At 46.8% G+C, this 24,806-nt stretch overlaps 1 protein-coding gene across 13 annotated transcripts in view; it reads right to left on the bottom strand.

Annotated features, from left to right (window-relative positions):
• The window catches only part of ST3GAL3 (ST3 beta-galactoside alpha-2,3-sialyltransferase 3), a 367,793-nt gene that overhangs the window by 306,079 nt on the left and 36,908 nt on the right, over positions 1-24,806 (bottom strand). For 3 of the 13 annotated variants that reach the window (XM_065555304.1, XM_065555307.1, XM_005307127.5), the window contains exon 2: positions 8,177-8,321. In XM_065555304.1, coding sequence (XP_065411376.1) covers positions 8,177-8,297 — 121 coding nt within the window. In that variant the 5' untranslated portion in view covers positions 8,298-8,321. Of the gene's footprint in view, positions 1-8,176; positions 8,323-17,295; positions 17,571-17,898; positions 19,232-24,806 lie in introns of those variants that run through there. The other 10 variants (XM_065555309.1, XM_065555308.1, XM_065555310.1 and 7 more) reach the window with 10 other exon arrangements.

The following is a 24,806-nucleotide window of genomic DNA, read 5'->3' as shown; positions in this document are numbered from 1 at the left end:
ATTACACTATCTACATTATTTTTTCTCATGCTTTTAAAAAATGGCAAAATTAGTACTTCACTGTCCCTGGCTTACCATTATATAAGAGATTAATTACTTGGATCAGCTGGCAGAAATTTTCTTGTGTTGTGGTTAGTCACTGGATCAATATAACATTGTCCCTCAACTTGAACTGTGCTCTGTATTCAGAAGTAAGAGCATGTGTCAAGCATTCCATGAAAGCTTTAAGTATCAGCCTGAAGGAGTGAGCCTCTCTCATTTATAGATTGCAAAGGAACAGTCTCTAGGTAAGACAAATAAAAGTTAAGACAAATTCTGATGATAAACAAGTATATTTTGGTTGCACTCCCCTTGGGAAAACTACGGGGTCTGTTTGTTGCCGTATGCAACCCTCATTAGGGTGAATGTCAGCTTTGCACAGATTTGTTGAAATTCACCCAGGAACACAGGTTGCCACACAAAGTCCCCCAATGCAGCAGAACTGTCATGGTTATGCTGCATGTGAATGGGTAACTGTTCAGTGAGTGCACAGAGGACACTGTACCTCCCACATGTCACAGAACTGGGTTCCACACTAGCTTAAGGAATGGGCCAAGGAATGGAAAAAGTCCATGGTTACATGTATCCAGTGGACATGGCAAGGAATGTTACTAGACCAGTGTGCAGGAATCACAGGGTCTAGTACAGCAACTGCAAAGAGGGTATGTATCTGTTCTGCCCACAGGTTGGGATGTTTATTCTGTACCCCCAACTCAACCCACACCGTGCCTCAGTTTCCCCATCTGATTTCCAGACAATTCCCTGTTGTGGATTTAAACCTCCCCTCGCAGTGTTTGCAAAGCTTTTTGTGGGCAGGAGGACATGTGGTTTATCTAGGGGCCTGATCCTGTAAAGTATTACTCATGTAGCGGTTACTCACGTGAGTGGCCTCATGGAAAGAAGTGGGAGAACTTCATGTCAAGTGAAATTTTGCCTGAGTCCATGTATTTGTAAAGTGCTGTGTAAATTTACAGAGCTGTATGTGTTTCACTGTAATAACCGAGACATTAGAACACTGTATGTGTGCATGAGAATCTGAAGGTGAACTTGACTGTGCTACTTCAATTGTCCAAGCTAATCCAGTGTAAAATATAAACAACATGAAGGCTGAATAGTTCATAGGACTTTTAAAGTGCTTTGTATTGTTAATACAAGAGGATGGTAGTAAAGGGAATGTGAGTGTTTTTTAAAAATTATTTTGAGCCTTAGTGTCCTGATTTAAAAAGAAACATTTACTTTGATTTCTAAATTGCGGTATTATATTTTACATTCATATGAGACCTTTACAGATGAAGCCCAGTCTGAACACTGAATATTTCAAGCATTTTGAATAAGAGGAAAAGATTCTTCCTATCCAAAATTCCCCTTCTCTTTCCAAACTACTGCACAGTGCTCTCTGTGCTGTTGGCCTAGCTGGCTGCTGACTTTCCTCCTCAGAGGTGGCTGCATTTCAGTGGTGCATTTCTATGTATAGTTTGCGAAGCACGAATTGATCCTTGTGGAAGGAGGCTTGTAGGAATGAACAGATGGGTATTGCAGACGTCACCTGAAGACAGACCATCCCTAGATGGTACTAGCAGTAGGACGTTGTGAGCTCTTAGTGGGATAAGGGCTGCTGTGAAAGTATGGAGGGGATGGCACACATCCGCCTATTACCTCAATATTGGTGCTGCACATAACAAAATTTATTCGGCACATGGATGGAAAAAATTAGAGGGAACACTGGTGGGAATTATAGAGGAGCGATAGGAATGTCCATGCTTACCGTTGGGCAGCTTTGTGAGAGCACCTTGAAAAAAAATCAGCTCTAAAGTCTATATGCATATGTCTCTTGAAAACTGCTATAACGGTTAAGGGGCTGGAGTGTTGGTGGGGCAAGTCTTGGGTTATTTGGTCGAGGAGCTCCCAAGTTACAGCACCCCAAAGTCACCTGCTTTTAATTCTCAAATATTTGGAACCATTTGTCCTTGGACTGCGCCTAAGAACCAGTTTAGAAAACAAAATATTTCAAGTTATTGCGGATTTATCTTTTGGAAGGGAAGGGTGAGTGCCAGTTTGAGGAATATCAGCACTCCACCAGTAATCATCCAGTGCCAAATCCCATCCTGGGACCGGCTGGGGGCATTACTGTGCCCATGATATAAAGCCTAGTATAGTAGTGTGTCACTGGGCCGATATGAGAGGGACTTGGTGCCATGGTAAAAATTACACAAGGAGAGCTGGATCAATTCTGTGCTGGGAGATGCTCACTGAATTCCTGCCAGGTTCACTAGGCACGACAGACTGAGTCTGTGATGGCAAACAAGAACAGGCATGTTCAATAAATGTAATATCTCGGGGGTCCTCATTCAGCTGACAGCACCCACTGAGATAAATGGGCCATTTCTACACATAGCAAGTCGCCTGTGCTACAGAAAGGATGTACTGAGTCCCGTCCCCCCCTCCCCAAATTAGGCCCAACATAATTCAATATTGGACCTCATTCTGACACACAAGGAAGAGTTAGGTGCTGATCTAAGACCAGCAATTACCTAGGCACCAGTGATTGCAATCAGGGTACATTTACTTTGTGCAAAGAGAACACAGCACTGACCAATAATATGTATATTTGGAACTCTAAAAGAGCCGGTTTTCCAAGTTTAAAACAACTGTCAGCATAATTAGGAACATTAAATTTAAAGTGGGAAGTGTTAATGAAAACTGGGAGCTGTTTAAGGACATCCTACCAGGAACCTAAACAGCCATGATTCCATAGACATGAAAAAAAGTTACAAGAAGCCATCCTGGTTAAAAGTAGATGTAAAAGCAGTAATAAAATAAATAAGAATGGAAGAAAGGGGAAGTAAATTGCAGTGAATATAAGTTACAAATTAAAAATTTAGGTGACTTAAGGGAAGCTGATATTTCATTAAGGGAATCCTTTAATGTCCAACAGGGTTAAAGACAGTCAGAAGAAATTTTTAACAATTATTAGGAACAAGAAAAACCCTGTGTCAGGTATAGGTCCATTCCTAGATGCAGACAGTAAAAAAATAGTGATGTAGAAGAGGCTGAAGTATTCAATATATATTACTGGTCTATATTTGAAACAAACCAGAAGGATATGTCCATCCCATATGGTATTGCGGATGGAACAGAAAGTTTACCATATGTAACAAAGGATGATGTGATGTAACATCTGTTAAACACTTTCAATTCCACAGGCCAGATAACTTACACCCAAGAGTCTTACAAGAACTAGCTGAGGAGCTCTCTGAATCACTAAGGTTAATTTTTACCAAATCTTGGCTATCTGGCAAAATTGCAAAGGATTGGAGGGCTGCCGATCCTTTAGTGTTAATATGCGTTAAAAAAAAAATGAGAGAGAGAGTGCACGCAAAAGGGATGACCCAGAGAACTATAGACCAGTTAACTTCACGTTAATCCTGAGTAAGATAATGGAATGGTTAACTCAGGACTTTCAAAGCATTAGAGGCTAAAAATATAATTAATGCCAGTCAGAAGGCAGATTTTGGCAAACAACCCTGGGTGGTTGTTGGTTTGTTTTGGTTTGTTGGAGGTCTAGCTGATAAAAGGCAACTATGTTGATACAGTACACTTGGATTTCACCTAGGCATCTGACTTAGTTCCACATGACATTTTGATTAAAAAACTTGCATTATATGGAACTAACAGGGCTTACAAATTAGATGGATTAAAATTGGCTCAGTTACAGATCTCAAAATATTGTTACTAATGGGGAAAACATCAAGGAGCAGGGCATATCTAGCAAAGTCTCTCAGGGATCAGTGCTTGGTCCAATACTATTCAGTTTGGTTTTTTTTAAATTAACAATCTAGATAATTAAATGAAATCTGTGCTGGTAATATTTGCAGATGACAAAGTTTGGGGGTATTAAATAACAAGGAGGACAGATGGGTTACTGATAGAGTGATCTGAATCACCTTTGTAGACCATTACAATCCAACAAAACATGTTTTAACAAAGTAATGCATCTGGAAACAAAGAATGCAATCTGTATCTATCCAGATGGGGGACTGGCTTGGAAAGCTGTGACTCAGAGAAGGGATTTGAGGTGATTACCTACAATGACCCCTAACATGAGCACACACTGCAATGCTGTGGCAAAAAGGGCTAATGTGATCCTTGGATGTATAAGAAGGAGATATAAAGTAGAAGTAGGGAAGAAATCTTGCCTCTATACTCCTTATTGGTCAGACCAATGCTAGAGTACTGTGCCCAGTTCACTTGAAAAAGGATGTGAAAATACTAGCAAGATTTTGAAAGAGGATCATTTTTGGGATCCAGCGGATGAAAAACAAACCTTACACTGTGAGGCTTAAGGAACTAAACTTATCACAGAGAAGGTTCAGGGGTGGCCTAATCTCTGTGTATAGGTACTTACACATGGAAAAAGATATGATAGTGTGGGAGTTTTCAACCTTGCTTACAAAAGCATAACAGCTTCCAGCCATTGGATTTTGAAGCTCGACAAACTCAACCTTGAAACAAGATGCAACCTCCTAACAGTAAACAAAATTCAACATTAGAACAGCTTACCAGGGAAGGTGGTAGATTCAACACCGCTTGGAGTCATTAGGTGTAATTAGATATCTTTCTAAAAGCATGCTTGAATTCAGTTTCTGGGATAAATTCTACGATGTGTGTGAGAGAGAGTGTGTGGAAGAGAGAGAGAGGTTAGTCTTGATGGTCCCATCCAGCTTTGGTATCTGTGAATCACACTGTTCATTCCCTTCCTTCACAGGCCATGGGAAGAACAGGAAGCTATACATTGTGCTGAACTCATAATACTTGTACCTCTGCATTAAGACAATAACTATGATCAAATCTCATACTTCAGATAGATGCCTGCAGGGGTCAGGAAAGATATTCCCCTCCCCTCCAACTGGCCTGATATATTCTGGGGTCTGTTTCCCCCGCCTTCCTCTAAAGCATCAGAGATTGGTCACAGCTGGTAATGGGACATGGAATGAAATGGACTAGTGCTCTGAGTCGGTACAAATAATCCTGTTTCTTAGATGCCTGGCTGGTGCATCTTGCTCACATACTCAGAGTCCAACTGATCACCAGATTTTGTCTTGGGAAGGAATTCCGCCCCCACTCCACTAGATCAGACTGGCAGGGACCTTGGGATGACCCTCACCATCACCTTCCTCTACAGCAATGTTTTTCAAAGTTCGAGTCACGACCAAGTACTGGGTCGCCGCATGTAAGGCACTGGGTCACCTTGCTCAGTGCTCAGGGACCCTAGTGGCTCTGGTCAGCACCACTGACCGGGACGTTAAAAGTCCCGTCGGCGGTGCTACCCAGCTAAGGCAGGCTAGTGCCTACCTGTTCCGACACCATGCTGCACCCCAGATGTGGCCAGCAGCAGGTCCGGCTTCTAGGCAGGGGGTCCACAGGGCTCCACACTCCCATTGGCTGGGAGGGTGGTGCCTGTGGAAAGAGCCATGCAGAACCACTTGCATACCTCCGCCTAGGAGCCGGACCTGTTGCTGGCCACTTCCAGGGCGCAGCGCAGTCTGTGGTACCAGGACAGGTGGGAAGCCTGCCTCTGCACCTGGCTGCACTGCTGACCGGGAGCCACCGGAGGTAAGGCTGCGCCCCAACCCCATGTTCCAATCCTCCATACCACTCTATGGCAAGCACAACATAAGAGTTAAATTCACTAGAATCATGATCTCTGAAGAGAGCACAGATGCATCAGTCATCAGGATTACAGTGAATTTAATGCTGCTGGTAGCACAAAGAATGGAGCAGAATGGCAAGAGAGATGAACACCACACACCAAAAGCTGAAGAGTCATTCAGTCAGTCAGGACAAAAACACTGGTTATAGAAGATGGAGAAAGAATATATAGAATTACATAAAGAAACAGTATATTTAGGGTGTCAGGACAAGTACTTAAGTTAGTAAATGCCAACCTTAATTCTGCTCTCTCATGTGAATGCTGTATAGTCATTAATTACATGGTAAGAGCACACACTGAATAATAAAGATAAAAAAAGGTACTGAATGCCTGGGAAACCTTACTTTTGGCATTTCTTAAATTTCAAATCTTTTGACTTTGCAACCTTAACTTCCTTATAACAGGTTTTTGTATGTAGTTCCCTAGTGTTTTTTTTTTATAAGTTAAACTTCATACTTCTTTCAAAGAATAAGTTGTGAGAGTATTTGGGGGGAGAAGGGGGGGAGAAATCAACTGCATGTACCACACAGACACTTAGAATCTAAGGGGAATCTGAGGCTTGCCTGGACTTAGGAAAGCTTGCATTTTTACACCAGTATCTGTTAGTGCTCCTTTGGGTCAATAAGACCATTACAATAATTTGTAAGGTTCCCGGTAACATCTTTTGTACTAACAGGTAACAGCAGAAAAAGAGTTATCAGTCTGTGAGATCAGTAAGCTGCATCTTAAACAGGATCCTTTGCTGTGTATTTGTACAGCTGCTACTTCATCCTGCAATCATCTCATTGCCTCTGGGCGTTACAGGGATATGAAACCTGCTCAGAAAGCAGCCCCTTTAGAAGCTATTCTGTTAGGCTGTGTCCTGTAGCAACCAACAGCATCATGCATTCACATGTTAAATTCCTGGAGATCTGGGATGTCATGTGAACTGATTTAAAAGGATGAACAAGAAGTTAAGCATTTGTCATTACTACATAAAGAATCATGCTGGAATTAAAAACATTGGTCATTTTAGCATACCACACACAAAGCTAAACGAACAAAGGATAAACATGCAAAAAAAAAAAAAAAAACCACACCACAAGGAAATTCAGAGACTACGCTAACATCTTTCCATGTACCATGTACGGTACAAAGCACAGATAGCATAAGTAAATTAAAATCAGACTGTGATCTGTTTGGGTAGGAACCATGTCTTTCACAGGTTCTGGAAAGCCTCAACACTTTTTGATGCTGTTAAAAAAATAAAATAAAATAAATAAAAGAAGGATGAAGATACACAGCATTCTTAACAGACTGACAGGCTGTGCCACTGCACTCATTTTAAAACCTCCCTCGGCTTGTTCCTTCCATTCAGAATGGAAGCACTTTCCCACAGATTATTAATAGCAGTAGCTATTAATATTTATATTGTAATAGCACCCAAAGGCCCCAATCAGGACTGAAGCACCATTTGCGCTGGTTGCTGAGCACACACACACAGACAATTCCTGTCCAGAAGGTCTTACAATCTAAAGTATCTTCTAACCTACTTGAATACCAGACAAGTTACAAACAAACTCAATAACAGCATTCCTGCTGTCTTAATGATGTAATAAGGGGGAGCCGGGTACTTACAGCTCACTGACTCAGTCATCAGACAAGATGTGATAAGAAACCAAGAGAGGTGGAAGTGAGGAGTACCCTTTACTACAGAAATAGTATAGTGAAAAGAACAGTTGCAGACCAAAGTTATACGCAAAGGAACATTAAATAATCAGCATGGATTTGAGTAACTGATTTCATAACTTAAAAATAAGGACAAGCTTTTTTCAGTTGGATGGAGGAGACATCCTTCAAGATGACAAATTACTGGCAAGTACTGAAGGTAGCGGAGAAAGGGAAAATGAGGATTGATGTAAGGAATAAATAAGGAGAGGCTGGATAGAGAATGTAAAAATTCAGAGATGGAAAGAAGAGCCCACTGAAGAAATTCAAAAGCACCTGGAGAGAGAGAGAGAGACCATCTTGCTTTACCTGTTTGCCATAAGCCAAAAGGTTCAAAAAATACACAGTGAGCAAAACCTCCTCCCAGAACAGATACAAATAATTCCAAAGGTCAATTATATATAATTCCTATTTGGACAATATAATTAAGGATCCCATGCCACAAAAAATATAATAAAACCTAAAAATTGCAAGCCTATAATTGGTATATTAGATGCATGAACTTTATTCTTGTACCCACTGATAATCCAAAGCCATGAAGAGGATCTGTAAATAGTTACAAATTCAACCTCTACAGTATGCTGAAGCTCCAGAAATTGATTGGGTTTATTCCCATCACTCTACTACCGTCAAACCTGAAACACACAAAACCAAAACCACACCACCACCAACTACTTCATGAGCATTTAAAGAGGGACTGGCAAGAGTTCCTATACTTACTTGTGTCCTCCCATCTGAGAAGGTGCAGCTTCCATGCAGAGTAATAAAGAAATCCAAGTACCAGAAAGAGACAAAGGGCTAGTAGCAGGTTACGCATAAACACCAACAATCCCATCTTCATACGAAATCTGCTCTTCTACATGACCTGGAGGAGAAAAACAGTTTGAACCTTGAACCATCTAGCTTGCAATTCATTCAAGAGCAAGTGCATTATAAACATGAGAAAGTCAAGAAGCAAGTCAATGTTCTGAGCAATGTAAAGCTCATTCAAGTTATCCAAATAGGATGCCAGTGAAACTAACATTAACATGCAACAGAGGATCCTGTGGCACCTTTGAGACTAACAGAAGTACTGGGAGCATAAGCTTTTGTGGGTAAGAACCTCACTTCTTGATACTTAACATTAACATAACTTTGGTCTCAGTCAGTAACTGCCATTCTAAAGAGCCATTAGGCCACTACATAATAACAAGAAGCCTGCTCAGTTCACTTTCAATTCACTGTTTGTGTGCACAGCCAGCTGACCTCATAAAATACAGTGTCAGCCTATCAGTGGAGGAGAGATACCTCAGTGGTTTGAGCATTGGCCTGCTAAACCCAGGGTTGTGAGTTCAATCCTTGAGGGGGCCACTTAAGGATCTAGGGCAAAATCAGTACTTGGTCTAGCTAGTGAAGGCAGGGGGCTGGACTCAATGACCTTTCAAGGTCCCTTCCAGTTCTAGGAGATGGGATATCTCCATTAATTATTATTATTATATTATTTCAGTAAAAGCATTTTTATACTAATATAACTGGTCCACATTGGGGAGTTGTACTTCCATCCTTCCTTGAATGGGCTACAGGTTTTTGAATCTGTCCACTAGAACTGAGTAAATCTTTAATTGTCATTGCTGAGAATTAAACTTAGGAAATCAACCATCTTCTTTCTCTAGCTGGCACCCTTCTCATCTTCACCACACAGGAAAGAGCCTATACCTTTACAGGAAGGTGAATAAAGTACAGGGGCATAACCCCATAGTGTGAAAACTCTTACCCCAATATAACTAGTTGTTTAAAAAAATGCCACACCCATAACCAAAGTAGTTACACCAATACAAAAACTATATTTAAACCAGGCCTAAGCAAAAAGAGGAATGGGGATCTTTAAGTATATCTGAAATCTACCAGCCTCAGGCTGATACGAATGATAAAAGCCCCACAAGCGGGCTCCTAATGCATCCTAGGAGAAATCCCTCCACTCCTCCAAGCAGCTAGGGGAGGGGACAGCAGACTTCTCACCCACATGGCATTCCTCGATCTTGCTGGTAGGAACCCCGACCTTGTCTTTCATGTCTACTTCTAAATGGTGCCTGGTTCTTTTTTTTTTTTTCCCCCCAATCCTTGTTCTAAACTATCTGTTTCAAACACAGCAAAAGTTCACACCAAGGAAGTCTTCCATTAACATCCCCTCAGCCTAACTTTAATAGCAGACTTCAGAAATGCTGGGAAGAGTCTACAAAACCCAAGTGAAAGGTCCCAAGAATGTGTTGTTGTAGAACTAGAGAGACAAGCTTAGCATAAGTAGTTAGAAAACTGGCTTCAATACAGAAATAAAACCTCCTCTGAGCACATACCCCTAGTAGTCATTTATCACCCCACACTGGAACCTACACAGGGTATCAAACAACTATAACCCATACTGAACGGGGACCCTATCCTGAAAGAAATCTTTCCTGAATCCCCTCTTCTGGCCTTCAAACAACCTCTCAACTTCATTAACAGAAGCAAGTTCTCCACAGACCAGGGTACACCATCTCAAAGCGGCACCAGATCCTGCCAGAACAACAGATGCAAAACATGCAGACACATCTCCACTGCTTCAATGATCAACACACTCCCCAACACATCTTTCGAGATCCACGGATCTTACGCATGCCTAACACAACATGTGGTTACCACATCCAGTGTGCTAAGTGCCCCAAGAACAACTATGGGGGTGAAACCACACAATCACTACACTCTCAAATTAACTTGCACAGGAAAATAATAAAAGACAAACACCACATCACCTGTGTATAAACACTTTTCACAAAACGATCATTCTATATCTGATCTATCAGTCCTCATCCTCAAAGGACACCTGCACAACGCTTTCAAAAGACAAGCCTGGAAGCTTAAATTCATAACTTGCTAAACACTAACAATCATCAGCTTAGAGCATCTCCACCACAAGTGCTACAGAGGCGCAGCTGCGCTGCTGTAAGTGCTGTAGTGTAGATATCGCCTCAGTACCTTTCCCAGACCTCAAGATGAGCTCCGTGTAGCTCAAAAGCTTGTCTCTCACCAACAGAAGTTGGTCCAATAAAAAAAAAAAAATTACCTCACCCACCTTGTGTGTTTAAAATCCTGGGAAAAACACAACTACACCACTGCTGCATAGAACAATGGAAGTTACTGTAGAACGGACAGAATTCCCATACCCTGCCTCCCATATTCGTGTGCATTTGCTACCAGAAGATCTGTGTTCTGTAATATCATATAAAGGTCATCCACCAGGAAGGCTTCCTGAAGATGCCTACTTTGCTTTTGAGTAGCGTTCATCACTGCAGGTTCATTTTCTACCCACCCTGCCGCCTCTGTGTGGAGCAAAACCCTCAGTATCCCAGCCAACAATCAGCTATAACCCCAAAGGCACACTTGTGCATCTCTAAAGGAAATAGCACTCTACCCCATAACCATGAGTAACATTCATAGCCCAGGAGCAGTCCAGCATGCATTATATCATTCTATCACTACCTGCCAGCACAACAGGAGTACATTGGAAGAAAAACGTTACCCTTCTACTTGCAGGGCAAATGTAACATTAAGTAGTACTACAGGTAATGCAGTTATCTAAGGGGAAAGCAGCCCACAATACTGTTGCTCCCTTATGCACACTTCTGAATAAGATTAAGCTAAGAGTTGCATACTGCTTAGTTCAGTCTTTTGACCATCTAATACTGCACGACAGAGAAAGAAGGCAGTGAGCTTTACAGTTTCTAGCACTGTGACAGGGTTTAGCAGTGTCGCTCCCACAATGACCATCAGAATCCCCCAGATCATTTTGAAATGTTAAGATTAAAATTAAGGGATGATTAAAGAAACTTCTCCATTTCTGCAGCTTAGGAAGCCCTAGTCACAATTAGTCTGGCAAAGAAGATGCCTACAGATAGACATCTGGGACCTCTGGAGGCAAAATAAGAACAGCAGCTACGCCAAGCCTCTTCTACATCACTTGAACCACTACAAGATAGATAGCACCAAGAGGATTCAAGACAAGGGAAAAGGGGAAGGTAGCCACATTACACCAAGGTCATGCTCCAGGCAATGGCCAAGGAGGAGATTGTGATCTTGTGTCTTCAACCACTAAGTAGAGCAACCCCTCCATTCTACTCATAGGTTCCCTCATCAGACGGAACCATAGAAGTCAGACACACTGTAGCTGTGAACACCAAGAGTTCTTTTCTTTTCCATCACTAAGACTCTGAAGCCCACACCAGCGTAAGTGAGCAGCCTGCCTCCACACAGAAACAGTTCTGAGCATTTTATCAGTGTAAGGATTTTCACCTACGGTGTCAATACAAATGACAATACCCACAAAATCAATGGTGAAAAAAAAATGTACCATCTTCATTAGGGGAACTTCTTTCATTTACAGTAGTTCAGGATGCACTGCAGGAAATTTGGCTTACAATTTATGAGGTGTACCCATGCCCTTCAGGTGATAGCTAGCAACAGCATTTGTGCGGAGGACAGACATGGCCAGGAAAGATTCTCAATAATGGATTTAAGGATTGTGTTAAAGGAGCATTCTTAACACACAGCTACCAAAAGAATAGCTATTTAGAGACTGTACTGATGTACTTCATTAACGATCATTCTAGTGATAGGCAAAAATCTAGTGTCATTGATGGCAATCTTTGGTACCATTTACCACAAGGTCAACTGAGGTGGCTTAGGGAATCTAGAGAGAGTGGAAGGAATTCTTCTTCAACAACTCTCTTCCTAGCTTTCCAAGAGAGTTAAGAGGGCAGTGCTGGGCAATGACAGATGCCTGCAGATTGCAGGGGCCTGTAGTCCATCTGTATTCTGGTAACCAGTCAGCGCTGTGCCTTTTGGCCAGTCATGCAATTTTTCCCTCCTGGAGACTATCTGCAACAGGGATATGGTGAGATACATTCTGGAGAAGACAAAGGTGATGCTTTAAACTAGGTTCACCGGGGGAAGGAGAAGGGAAGGAGACCAAAGCCCTGAGGTAAGTGAAGAAATGGGATACCGGGTGGAAGCACGAGCAGGAGAGTGCAAGAGGGGAGGACTCCTGTCTCAGACTGAGAAAGCGGGACAATCAGCGAGTTATCTAAAGTGCCCATACACAAATGCAAAAAGCCTGGGAAACAAGTAGGGAGAACTGGAAGTCCTGGCACAGTCAAGGAACTATGATGTCATTGGAATAACAGAGACTTGGTGGGATAACTCACATGACTGGAGTACTGTCATGGATGGATATAAACTGTTCAGGAAGGACAGGCAGGGCAGAAAAGGTGGGGGAGTTGCATTGTATGTAAGAAAGGAGTATGACTGCTCAGAGCTCCGGTATGAAACTGCAGAAAAACCTGAGAGTCTCTGGATTAAGTTTAGAAGTGTGAGCAACAAGGGTGATGTTGTGGTAGGAGTCTGCTATAGACCACCAGACCAGGGGGATGAGGTGGACGAGGCTTTCTTCTGGCAACTAGCAGAAGTTACTAGATCGCAGGCCCTGGTTCTCATGGGAGACTTTAATCACCCTGATATCTGCTGGGAGAGCAATACAGTGGTGCACAGACAATCCAGGAAGTTTTTGGAAAGTGTAGGGGACAATTACCTGGTGCAAGTGCTGGAGGAACCATCTAGGGGCAAAGCTCTTCTACACCTGCTGCTCACAAACCAGGAAGAATTAGTAGGGGAAGCAAAAGTGGATCGGAACCTGGGAGGCGGTGACCATGAGATGGTCGAGTACAGGATCCTGACACAAGGAAGAAAGGAGAGCAGCAGAATACGGACCCTGGACTTCAGAGAAGCAGACTTTGACTCCCTCAGGGAACTGATGGGCAGGATCCCCTGGGAGAATAACATGAGAGGGAAAAGAGTCCAGGAGAGCTGGCTGTATTTTAAAGAATTCTTATTGAGGTTTCAGGAAAAAAAAATCCCAATGTGTAGAAAGAACAGTAAATATGGCAGGCGACCAGCTTGGCTTAACAGTGAAATCCTTGCTGACCTTAAACGCAAAAAAGAAACTTACAAGAGGTGGAAGATTGGACAAATGACCAGGGAGGAGTATAAAAATATTGTTCAGGCATGCAGGAGTGAAATCAGGAAGACCAAATCACACTTGGAGTTGCAGCTAGCAAGAGATGTTAAGAGTAACAAGAAGGGTTTCTTCCGGTATGTTAGGAACAAGAAGAAAGTCAATGAAAGTGTGGACCCCTTACTGAACGAGGGAGGCAACCTAGTAACAGAGGATGTGGAAAAAGCTAATGTACTCAATGATTTTTTTGCCTCTGTCTTCATGAACAAGGTCAGCTCCCAGACTGCTGCACTGGGCAGCACAATATGGGGAGAAGGTGACCAGCCCTCTGTGGAGAAAGAAGTGGTTCAGGACTATTTAGAGAAACTGGACGAGCACAAGTCCATGGGGCCGGATGCGCTGCATCCGAGGGTGCTAAAGGAGTTGGCAGATGTGATTGCAGAGCCATTGGCCATTATCTTTGAAAACTCATGGCGATCGGGGGAGGTCCTGGATGACTGGAAAAAGGCTAATGTAGTGCCCATCTTTAAAAAAGGGAAGGAGGAGGATCCGGGGAACTACAGGCCAGTCAGCCTCACCTCAGTCCCTGGAAAAATCATGGAGCAGTAGGGTGACCAGATGTCCCGATTTTATAGGGACAGTCCCGATTTTTGGGTCTTTTTCTTATCTAGGCTCCTATTACCCCCCAGCCCCGTCCCGATTTTTCACATTTGCTGTCTGGTCACCCTATGGAGCAGGTCCCCAAGGAATCAATTCTGAAGCACTTAGAGGATAGGAAAGTGATCAGGAACAGTCAGCATGGATTCACCAAGGGCAAGTCATGCCTGACTAACCTAATTGCCTTCTATGAGGAGATAACTGGGTCTGTGGATGAGGGGAAAGCAGTGGATGTGTTATTCCTTGACTTTAGCAAAGCTTTTGATAGTCTCCCACAGTATTCTTGCCAGCAAGTTAAAGATGAATGGACTGTAAGGTGGATAGAATGGACTGTAAGGTGGATAGAAAGTTGGCTAGATAGTCAGGCTCAACAGGTAGTGATCAACTGCTCCATGTCTAGTTAGCAGCCAGTTTCAAGCGGAGCGCCCCAAGGGTCGGTCCTGGGGCCGGTTTTGTTCAATATCTTCATTAATGATCTGGAGGATGGCGTGAACTGCACTCTCAGCAAGTTTGCAGATAACACTAAACTAGGAAGAGTGGTAGATACGCTGGAGGGTAGGGACAGGATACAGAAGGACCTAGACAAATTAGAGGATTGGGCCAAAAGAAACCTGATGAGGTTCAACAAGGACAAGTGCAGAGTCCTGCACTTAGGACGGAAGAATCCCATGCACCGTTACAGACTAGGGACCAAATGGCTAGGAAGCAGTTCTGCAGAAAAGGACCTAGGGGTTATAGTGGACGAGAAGCTGGATATGGGTCAACAGTGTGCTCTTGTTGCCAAGAAGGCTAACGGCATTTTGGGCTGTATAAGTAGGGGCACTGCCAGCAGATCGAGGAACATGATCGTTTCCCTTTATTCAACATTGGTGAGGCCTCATCTGGAGTACTGTTATCCAGTTTTGGGCCCCACACTACAAGAAGGATGTGGAAAAACTGGAAAGAGTCCAGCAGAGGGCAACAAAAATGATTAGGGGGCTGGAGCACATGACTTATGAGGAGAGGCTGAGGGAACTGGGATTGTTTAGTAGGCGGAAGAGAAGAATGAGGGGGGATTTGACAGCTGCTTTCAACTACCTGAAAGGGGGTTCCAAAGAGGATGGATCTAGACTGTTCTCAGTGGTACCTGATGACAGAACAAGGAGTAATGGTCTCAAGTTGGGGTGGGGGAAGTTTAGGTTGGATATTAGGAAAAACTTTTTCACTAGGAGGGTGGTGAAGCACTGGAATGGGTTCCCTAGGGAGGTGGTGGAATCTCCTTCCTTGGAGGTTTTTAAGGCCCGGCTTGACAAAGCCCTGGCTGGGATGATGTAGTTGGGAATTGGTCCTGCTTTGAGCAGGGGGGTGAACTAGATACCTCCTGAGGTCCCATCCAACCCTGATATTCTATGACGCTGGTTCCTGTTGCTCCTGCAGTAGCATAAACAACTGCTGCTCAAGCACACATGCACACGAAGCCATGCTTAGCAGGAGCCCACATAGGAGTGGCAAATCTACCAAGCTTAGCCACATTAGGTCTGAAGAACTCAGAAACATTTAGATTGGAATTGAACAGTTCAGGACTGAAACAAGAAACTTCATTCAGCCCTGAGAGCTGTGTAGCATCTCCAGTCAAGGTCCTAGTCAATGGCAGATGAGGGAGCAGACACCGCAGATCCACCTCTGCAGAAAGGTTAGTGCAATCTGAATAATGGAACACACGACATTCAGACACAACAAGAAGTGTAAAGAGACTTGAAGCTGCCAAGCCTAACCCACCCCACCTCCCCATTCCCAAGTGGTGGGGGGGACAGCTCAGTGGTTTGAGCATTGGCCTGCTAAACCCAGGGTTGTGAGTTCAATCCTTGAGGGGGCCACTTAGTGATCTGGGGCAAAATCAGTACTTGTCCTGCTAGTAAAGGCAGGGGGCTGGACTCAATGACCTTTCAGGGTCCCTTCCAGCTCTAGGAGATAGGATATCTCCATTAATTTATTATATAGTCACGGTGCTAGGCAGAAATCAGCCCCCTTTCCCTGGGGCAGCCTTGAACAAACACCCAAACGGCCCCAAGCCCTGCGGCCCCTGGTTCCCCAAGGGGCCACAATGCCGGTGTCCACCTTGCTCTAGCACTGGGCCGAAGCAGAACCCCGGGGCCTCTACAGCCAGGAAGGAGACAGCTGTGACGGGAAGGGAGCCCCACATCTGACATAGGCCGGAGACAGCTCGGACGGGGGAGGGTGCTAAGGACTGGGACCAGGACCAGGGTGGCTGCGGAGAGCTGAGGAATGGGGAGAGCCAGGCAGGGGGCAGAGTCCAAGCGGGTCAGGCGCGGGGCTGTGAGCACTGCTGACGGGCGGGAGGCTACACGGCCAGCGGTCAGGGGCGCTGAGGCGGGACAAGGAACGTGGGGATGCTGAGGGCCAGGTTGGGGGAGGTGCTGAGGGCCGGGGTGGGGGGGGTTGTTGGGACAAGGGACGCTGGGCGGGGGGGGGGACGCTGAGGGATGGGGGGGGGTGCTGATACCGGAGACAGGGGCGGGTGCTGCTGAGACGGGGGGGGGCACGGAGGGGGGACAAGGAATGTGGGGGCGGGGCGCTGAGGTGGGACAAGGGACGCGGGGACGCTGAGGGCCGGGGGGGTGCTGAGGTGGGACGCGGGGGCGCTAAGGCTGGAGACAGGGGCGGGTGCTGCTGAGACGGGGGGGGGCACGGAGGGAGGACAAGGAATGTGGGGGCGGGGCGCTGAGGCCGGGACAAAGGACGCGGGGACGCTGAGGCCGGGGGGGCCGCTGAGGTGGGACAAGGGCCGGGGGGGCGCTGAGGGGGGGCGGTGAGCCCGGGCCTTGGGGGCGCTGAGGCTGGAGACGGGGGCGCGCGCTGCTGAGGCCGGGGGGGGGGCCGCTGAGGCCGAAGGCGGGCGCTGAGGGGGACAAGGGGGCGCTGGGGGGACGAGGGGGCGGTGGGAGGGGGGCGCTGAGGCTGGAGACGGGGGCGCGCGCTGTTGGGGCGGGGGGGGGGGGACGCTGGAGCGGGACACTGAGGCCGGGCCGCGGGGGCGATGAGGGGGGACAAGGGACCCGGGGGGGGGACGCTGGGGGGGGGACCGGCCCCCCACCCCCACCGGCCGGCGCTGTCTGACCCAGCCCGCCCCCCGCCCGGCTTTTGCGGCCCCTCCTCTCACCGGCGCGGCGCGGCGCGCAGGCTCCGGCGGAGGCCGCCAGGCCGGGTGGCGGCGGCAGGAGGTGCCGGGCCGGCCGGGGCTCCAGGCTGCGCGGAGGGGCCCCGCTACCGCCAATCCCATAGCGGGGCGGGGCGGGGCGGCCCCCAGCCAGTCCGGGCGCGGACGGACACCGCGCTGCCCAATCCAGCGGGGCGGGGGGCTTCCCGCGGCCCAATCAGAGGGGAGGCGGCGCGGCCCGACAGCCCCCCCCCCCCGCCCGGGGGACAGCAAGGTACCTCCCGTCACGGGGGGGGGGAGAGCTGGTCCCGCCTCGCCCACACCCCCGTCCCCGGCGGGACTCGAACCCGGGCCTGGGCGCCAGGGAGCAGCCCCCCCCCATCCCCTACACACCCACCCCCTCCACTGCACAACAGCCCCCCCCCCTGCATATCTCCCTCCCCCCACACACACACACAACCCCCTCCCCCGCACAACCCCCTTCACTGCACAACGGCCCCCCACACAAACACTGCATACCCCCCGCCCCGCACACGGCGCGCCTGGCCGGGGATAGCGCAGCGCAAGCCCTGGCCCGGCCCCGGCCCCACACGGGGGACATCTAACCCCGAGCCGTGGCGCTGGGTCCATCCCTGCTGTCGGTGCAGGGGCTGGGCTGGGGAGCCCGGACGGGCACTCACAGAGACGGGACGAGCGGTCACACCACAGCCAGGGGCAGGCGCTGCAGGCGGGACTCGGTGCAGGGAGCCGGCTGGCTGGCAGTAGCTCCGCGCTGCAGGCAGTGCTCCGGGACACTGCACCTGGCCAGTCACTCAGTGCTGGGAAAGGGGGAGGCCCCCTCCTCAGAGCAGTACACATGCCCAAGCACCGCCGGGCCTGGCTTAGAGGAACTAAGAACCCGGTCCCCCTTCAGGGTGCTGAGACCCTTCAGTGAAGAGGTAGCTTCCTCACTAGGAATGGAGTTCCCTCCGCAACTGCAGGAGCGAGCATTACCTCTACAGCTTGGGTGTGAGCAAAAATTACATGGGTGGAGCATAATAGGCTACACTCCTGGAAGGGTGAGCACACCAAGATCCTGATCTGGCACTGAACTCCACGGGGATGTGATACCAGTCAGCTCTGTGTTCTTGGGGAACCAGGGTGCAGTATCCAGCCCGACACTCCTCCCTCCCCCTGCAGCCTCTGCTTAAACCAAAACCCATGGGGGGGGGACTTGCAGAGAGCAATGAAGGGCATTGGGAGACACACCTAGACCCCCTCCTGTCAAGGGTGACAAGATGAAGCCATCTCCATTAGCATACAGAATGGAGAGCCGAGACAACTCCCCTAGCCTCATCTGCATGAAAGATGGAACAGGGAGATATCACAATTTACATACAGAATGGAGAACAGAGAACCACAGTGAACTCTGGAACCAGAAAAAGCAGGGAAGCACTGCATCCTGGGAATCTCTGCTCCAGCTGCTAATGAACCTAGGTCTGCACACACCCAGCTCAGCAATTATCAGACCAATTCTAGTAATGAATCCTTAATTGATATCCTAATACTGAAGCAGCCTAGTTGCATTGTGAACTTCCTGAAAGAAAACACCACCCATAGCCAAGAGTGATGCTGAGGCTAGGGGGGGCGCTGAGGCCAGGCCGCGGGGGCGCTGAGGCCGGACAAGGGTTCCTATTGTCTAGCCTAAAGAAAATCCTTGAGTCATCAGCTTACCTATAAACAAATCTAGTGTTCTCCCTTGAACCATTGTATTTTCTCTACAAAAATCCCTACTCACCCTCCAGTCAGTGTTCTGATGCTTAGATCCAAACTAGGCATCAGTTCCCTTGGGAACTCCACCTTCTCCTGGCTGATTGTGCTGGGGGCTCTGCCTGTCTCCAGCATTCAGGACCCTCAGCTACCACCATCACCTGGGAACCCCGACCACTTCAAGCCTCATGGAGTGGGTGAGATCCCCCCTCTTTCTCTCTCTCTATTTTCCTTTCTACCTTAGGCATTAACCTTTAATAATGTATGTTATGTTAGTTTAGCCTCCTTCTGTAGTTATTGCTATTATTCAATACATAACTTTTATGGTTAACTTGGTTGCTTCTCTCGCTCTTGCTGAACTTTACTCTTGTGTTTTTAGCTTCCCCCATTCACTACAGCAACGCTTCTTTTACCTAAGCTAAAGATCCCTGCAGCACCCAAAATACTGTGGGGTTTACTCATCAAGTAGTTACTACCAGTGCAATTGTGTTGGGGGAGTGGGGATAGGGACGTGCTGAATCTGGGACCCATTAGGGTAACCGCTTGAAAGTGCTGCTTGATCCAGTCCATGGAGCCCAGGGGCATAGAAGGAGAGACAGCTTGAAAGTGCTGCTTCATGCAGCCTACTGAGTCCAGAGACATATAAAGGGTCAGCTTGACAGTGCTGATTGACCCGGTCTGCTCAGACTTGCTCTGTTAATGTATGTGTGGGTGTGGGTGTGTTCATCCGGTTCTGGGGATGGAGTAACCCAGCCCTAGGGAACCTAGGTCCTGCAGGATAGCTGCATTGGGAGGGGACTTGCAGAAGGGAGAAGTAGAGCTCCATCTGAAAACACAAGTGACACAAGCAGTACACTGATAGAATTACAGAATCCCCTCCCCCAGAAGAGTAACCCGAATAAATGAGCATACCCCAAAGTAATGGGCATTTCTGGTAACAGATGGACACTGATGCTTGCAGAGAGCCCTGGGGGTAAAAAGTCCATTCCTACATAGAGCTCCTTGCAGAATTAGGGCTTAAGGAGGGATATGAATGTAAGTGGGCACAAGGGAGAGAGTAACAAGGAGTTAAAGGAAAATTTGGGGGTATTAGGAAAATCTTTACATCAGATGAGGTAGTGTAGGAAACAATCCTGCATCATGCAGACTGTATGGGACCCACGAGGATTGTCCCATCTCTACTGCCCAGGCTGCACTGGTAACAAAAGAAATCAAAGAAAAACTCCATGACCTAAGAATTAGGGCCTAGGTCAAAAACATGAAGCTTTCCCCTCTATGTCCCTAAATCCACCTAAAAATAATTATTTAGTCGGGACCTTTCCTTCAGGTGGCTGCAGAATGGAAACAAGACTAGCCTGCTCTGCTCCAGTGCATCAGATCCATACTAAGGAATAGATACGCTCATTAAGTGAAAGCCAGCAGGCCCCACGGATTCAACAGGGAGCTGGGGCACAGTGCTCAGACAAGTCACTCACTGGGGAAGTAATAGCAGCAGCGGCACCAGTCAGGTCCCAGGGATAGAAAAGAGGCTGTAGAAGATCTTCAAGGGAGCAGAACAGAGCACTCAAAGGGGGCAGTAAACAAAGTACAACCACTTCTCCCACACCTGCCATAGATAAGCCCAAAATAACTCACCATGGTTTTCCTTTTAAATGCATTTGATGAAGGGTTCCAGATTTATACCACCATTAAGTTCTGTTTATCCCAGAATAAGTACAGCATAAGCAATAGCAGCAGGAGCTTCCTACACATCCCCCATGACATGCCCTACAGGGAGGGATAGCTCAGTGGTTTGAGCATTGGCCTGCTAAACCCAGGGTTGTGAGCTCAATCCTTGAGGGGGCCACTTAGGGAACTGGGGTAAAAATCTGTCTGGGGATTGGTCCTGCTTTGAGCAGAGGGTTGGACTAGATAACCTCCTGAGGTCCCTTCCAACCCTGGTATTCTATGATTCTATGACCACTAGTGGGGTGAGTCTCCAGGTACCCTTCATGGTCTCTTTCTGAGGAACCTGTCAACTGTGATAGTGTTTTCTGGCTGTTGATCACAGTTCCCAAACATCTCAAAAAACAAAAGCCCCCAAACTGATGCCAACACCTGCAAATAATATTAGCCTGGTAAACTACCTAGCAAAACACATGGAAAGAGACCTAATCCACTAACTGAACTCTACCTGGTGCTAATCAAATGCATGCATCCCCCATCTTCCTCCTGCATACTACAGCCTGAGCTTCACCTGTGATGAAGTCATCATCCAGACATTCCTGACTCCATCCTCGAAAAACTCTACTGGGTCTCTGCTTATTGCAGGATTCAGTTCAAACCTGTCCTCCCTGCTTTAAAAATCCTCCACAGTCTTCTCTCTTGTTCTCTTATTCCCCTACTCCAAGCACCTGTGTAGCACTGACCTTCTCTCCCTTTTTCAGCACAACTCCCCACTCTGGGTGTAAGCCTTTTTCTCTGCAGCTCCTGCCATCTCCGCACCCCATCAGCTCTTCATCTATTTTCAACTATCCAGATTTTTAAACCTCACTGACTTTGCAGCAAAAAAATGTTGCAACTGTATTATCTAATTCTGCAAAGGATTTTGGGATATAGAGAACCTATCCAAATGGCACTTGTATTATATTGTATTTGCTTTAGGACACGTGGGTGTCAGACAGGTCTGACACACAAAAATGACGATGTGCCCCGCAGCTGTCATGCAGAGGACAGGTCCCTGATACAGACCGATCTGGATCACTTGGTGAGCTGGGTACAAGCAAACAATATGCATTTATAGTGATAAGCCAAATAGATTGAACTCTGAGTCTAACAAAGAGAAGGTTAAGAGGTGACTTGATTACAGCCTACAAGCACTTACATGGGGAACAAATATTGGATAATGGAGTCTTGCATCTAGCAGAGAAAGGTCTAACACGATCCAATAGCAGACTGGAAATAAGGCATACGTTTTTGACAGGGAGGGTAATTAACCATTGGAACAATTTACCAAGAGTTGTGGTGGATTCTCCATCACTGACAATTTTTAAATCAAGACTGGATGTTTTCTAAAAGATTTGCTCTAGGAATTATTTGGGGGCAGGTCTCTGGACTCTGTTATACAGGGGGTCAGACTAGATGATCACAGTGGTCCCATCTGGCCTTGGACCCTGTAAATCTATTAATTTTAATATGGCCAAATGTAAAGTTATACATCTAGGAACAAAGAATGTCGGCCATACTTACAGGATCTGGGATTCTATCCTGGGAAGCAGTGACTCTGAAAAAAGGTGGATAATCAGCTGAACATGAGTTTCCACTGTGACGCTGCAACCAAAAGGGCTAATGCAACCCTGGAATGTATAAACAGGGGAATCTCAAGTAGGAGTAGGTAGTATTTGGCGCTGGTCTGACTGCTACTGGAATACTGTGTCCAGTTCTGGTGTCAACATTTTAAGAATGATGTTGAATAATTAGGGTTCAGAGAAGAGCTATAAGAATGATTAAGGGACTGGAAAACCTGTCTATTGTGAGCGACTCCAGGATCTCAATCTGTTAAGTTTAACCAAGAGAAGGTTAAGGGCTGAGTTGATCACAGTCTATAAGTACTCAGATGGGAAACAAAACTTAGATAATGGGCTCTGCAGTTTAGCAGACAAAGGTATAACAAGATCCAATGGATGGAAGTTGAAGATTAGAAATAAGGTATATATTTTTTAAAACAGATTAATTAACCGTTGGACCAATTTACCAAGGATAATTGTGGATCGTCCCATCATTGGCAATTTTAAAATCAGGATTGGATTTTTTCTAACACATATGCTCTGTGTTATACAGGAGGTCAGACTAGATTGCCACAGCTGAGTGCAGCCCATATAAGAGGTCAGAGTTTGGCTTGGGCAACCTAGAGACGTTTTCGGAGGATGATGTTTATCCAAGAAAAAAGAAAACCCACAAACACGAAAAGGGATCATAACTGAGAGAAAATGCTATCACAGCAAACTCCAGCTGGACATGCCCTGTGGTGTCTATGGACAGTCTCTTGGCCTCTTCCATAGCTCTTCTGTAAACCCCAAATAATCCTCATACAGACGCCAGCTTCCAATTGTCCGCTCAATCCCCGCTCAGACCCAGGCCCTGTCCCCACTCCACCCCTTCCCCCACTCACCCACCTCTTCCTGCCCCCTCCCCCAAGCGCACCCTGTCCCCCTTCTCCCAGCACCTCCTGCACACTCCGGAACAGCAGATCAGGTGGGCGGGAGGCGCTGGGAGGGGAGGGGGAGTTGATCGGCGGAGCTGCCAGCACTGGTGGGCAGGAGACTCTGTTGGGAGAAGGGGGGGCTGCTGGTGGGTGCTGAGCACCCACTAATTTTTTTCTGTTGGTGCTCCAGCCCTGAAGCACCCACGGAGTCAGCGCCTAGGTTGAGCGGGTTATCCCTTACCATCTCCTCTCCAATCTAGGACTGTGCTCCTTCAACCCAGGACAATCTTGCAAACTAGTGTGATAGACATGGGATGAAATTTAATAGTGCAAAGTTCAAGGTCATGCATTTAGGGAGTAACAACAAGAATTTCTGCTATAAGCGGGGATGTATCAGTTGGAAGTGACAGAGGAGGCGAAAGACCTGGGTGTACTGGTTGATCACAAAATGTGATGCAGCCGTGAAAAAGGCTAGCGCAATGCTAGGATGCATCCGTTGAGGTATTTCTTGTAGAGACAGGGAAGTGTTACCATGAGATAATGCTAAACAAGGCACTGGTGGGACCTCATCTGAATACCATGTGCAATTCTGGTCTCCCATGTTTAAGAAAGAGGAATTGAAACTGGACCAGATGCAGAGAAGACTAGAGCTACTACATGGAATGGAAAACCTACCTTATGAGAGGAGACTCAAACAGCTTGGGTTGTTTAGCCGAACCAAACGAAGGCTGAGAGGAGATGATTGCTCTGTATACATTGAGGGACAAGTACCATGGAGAAAGGAGTTATTTAAGTTAAGTGCCAGTGTGGACACAAGAACAAATGGATATAAACTGGCCATCAGCAAGTTTAAGCTTGAAATTAGGCGAAGGTTTCTAACCAACAGAAGAGAGAAGTTCTGGAACAGCCTCCCAAGGGGAGCAGTGGGGTGAAAAAAATTAACCGGCTTCAGAACTGAGCTTGATAAGTTTATGAAGCGGATGGTGTGATGAGACTGTCTACAATGGCAGGTAGCCAATCTATGATTGGTGTGTAACACTGACAGACCCCGGTCGTCGGCTGGATCGAACCTACGACCTCTGGAGCTAAATGCATGAGCTAAAAGCCATGTGGCTATTCGCCTAGATTGTAGCAGACTCAATCTCTAAGTGGTCTCGGTGCCACTAGATGGGACAGAACACCACACCCAGGTGGTGTGTGGGTTACACTAGCAGCAAATATCTCCAATGGCTGCTGATGGGACACTAGATGGGGAGGGCTCTGGGTTACTACAGAGAATTCTTTCCCAGGTGTCTGGCTGGTGGGTCTTGCCCACATGCTCACGGTCTAACTGATCACCGTATTTGGGGTTGGGAAGGAATTTTCTCCCAGGTCAGATCGGCAGAGACTGGGGGATTCACCTTCCTCTGCAGCATAGGGCACGGGGCATGGGTCACTTGCAGGTTTTAACTAGTGTAAATGATGGGTTCTCTGTAACTTGAAGTCTTTAAACCATGACTTGAGGACATCAGTAACTCAGGAAGAGGTTGGGGTCAATTACAGGGTGAGTAGGTGAGGTTCTGTGGAATAAGCCACGTGCAGG

Source organism: Chrysemys picta, chromosome 8, assembly GCF_011386835.1.
Source record: "Chrysemys picta bellii isolate R12L10 chromosome 8, ASM1138683v2, whole genome shotgun sequence".
Lineage (NCBI taxonomy): Eukaryota > Metazoa > Chordata > Testudines > Emydidae > Chrysemys > Chrysemys picta.
Note: the sequence above shows the minus strand (reverse complement) of the source record. Positions and strands in the feature narration are given on the sequence as shown.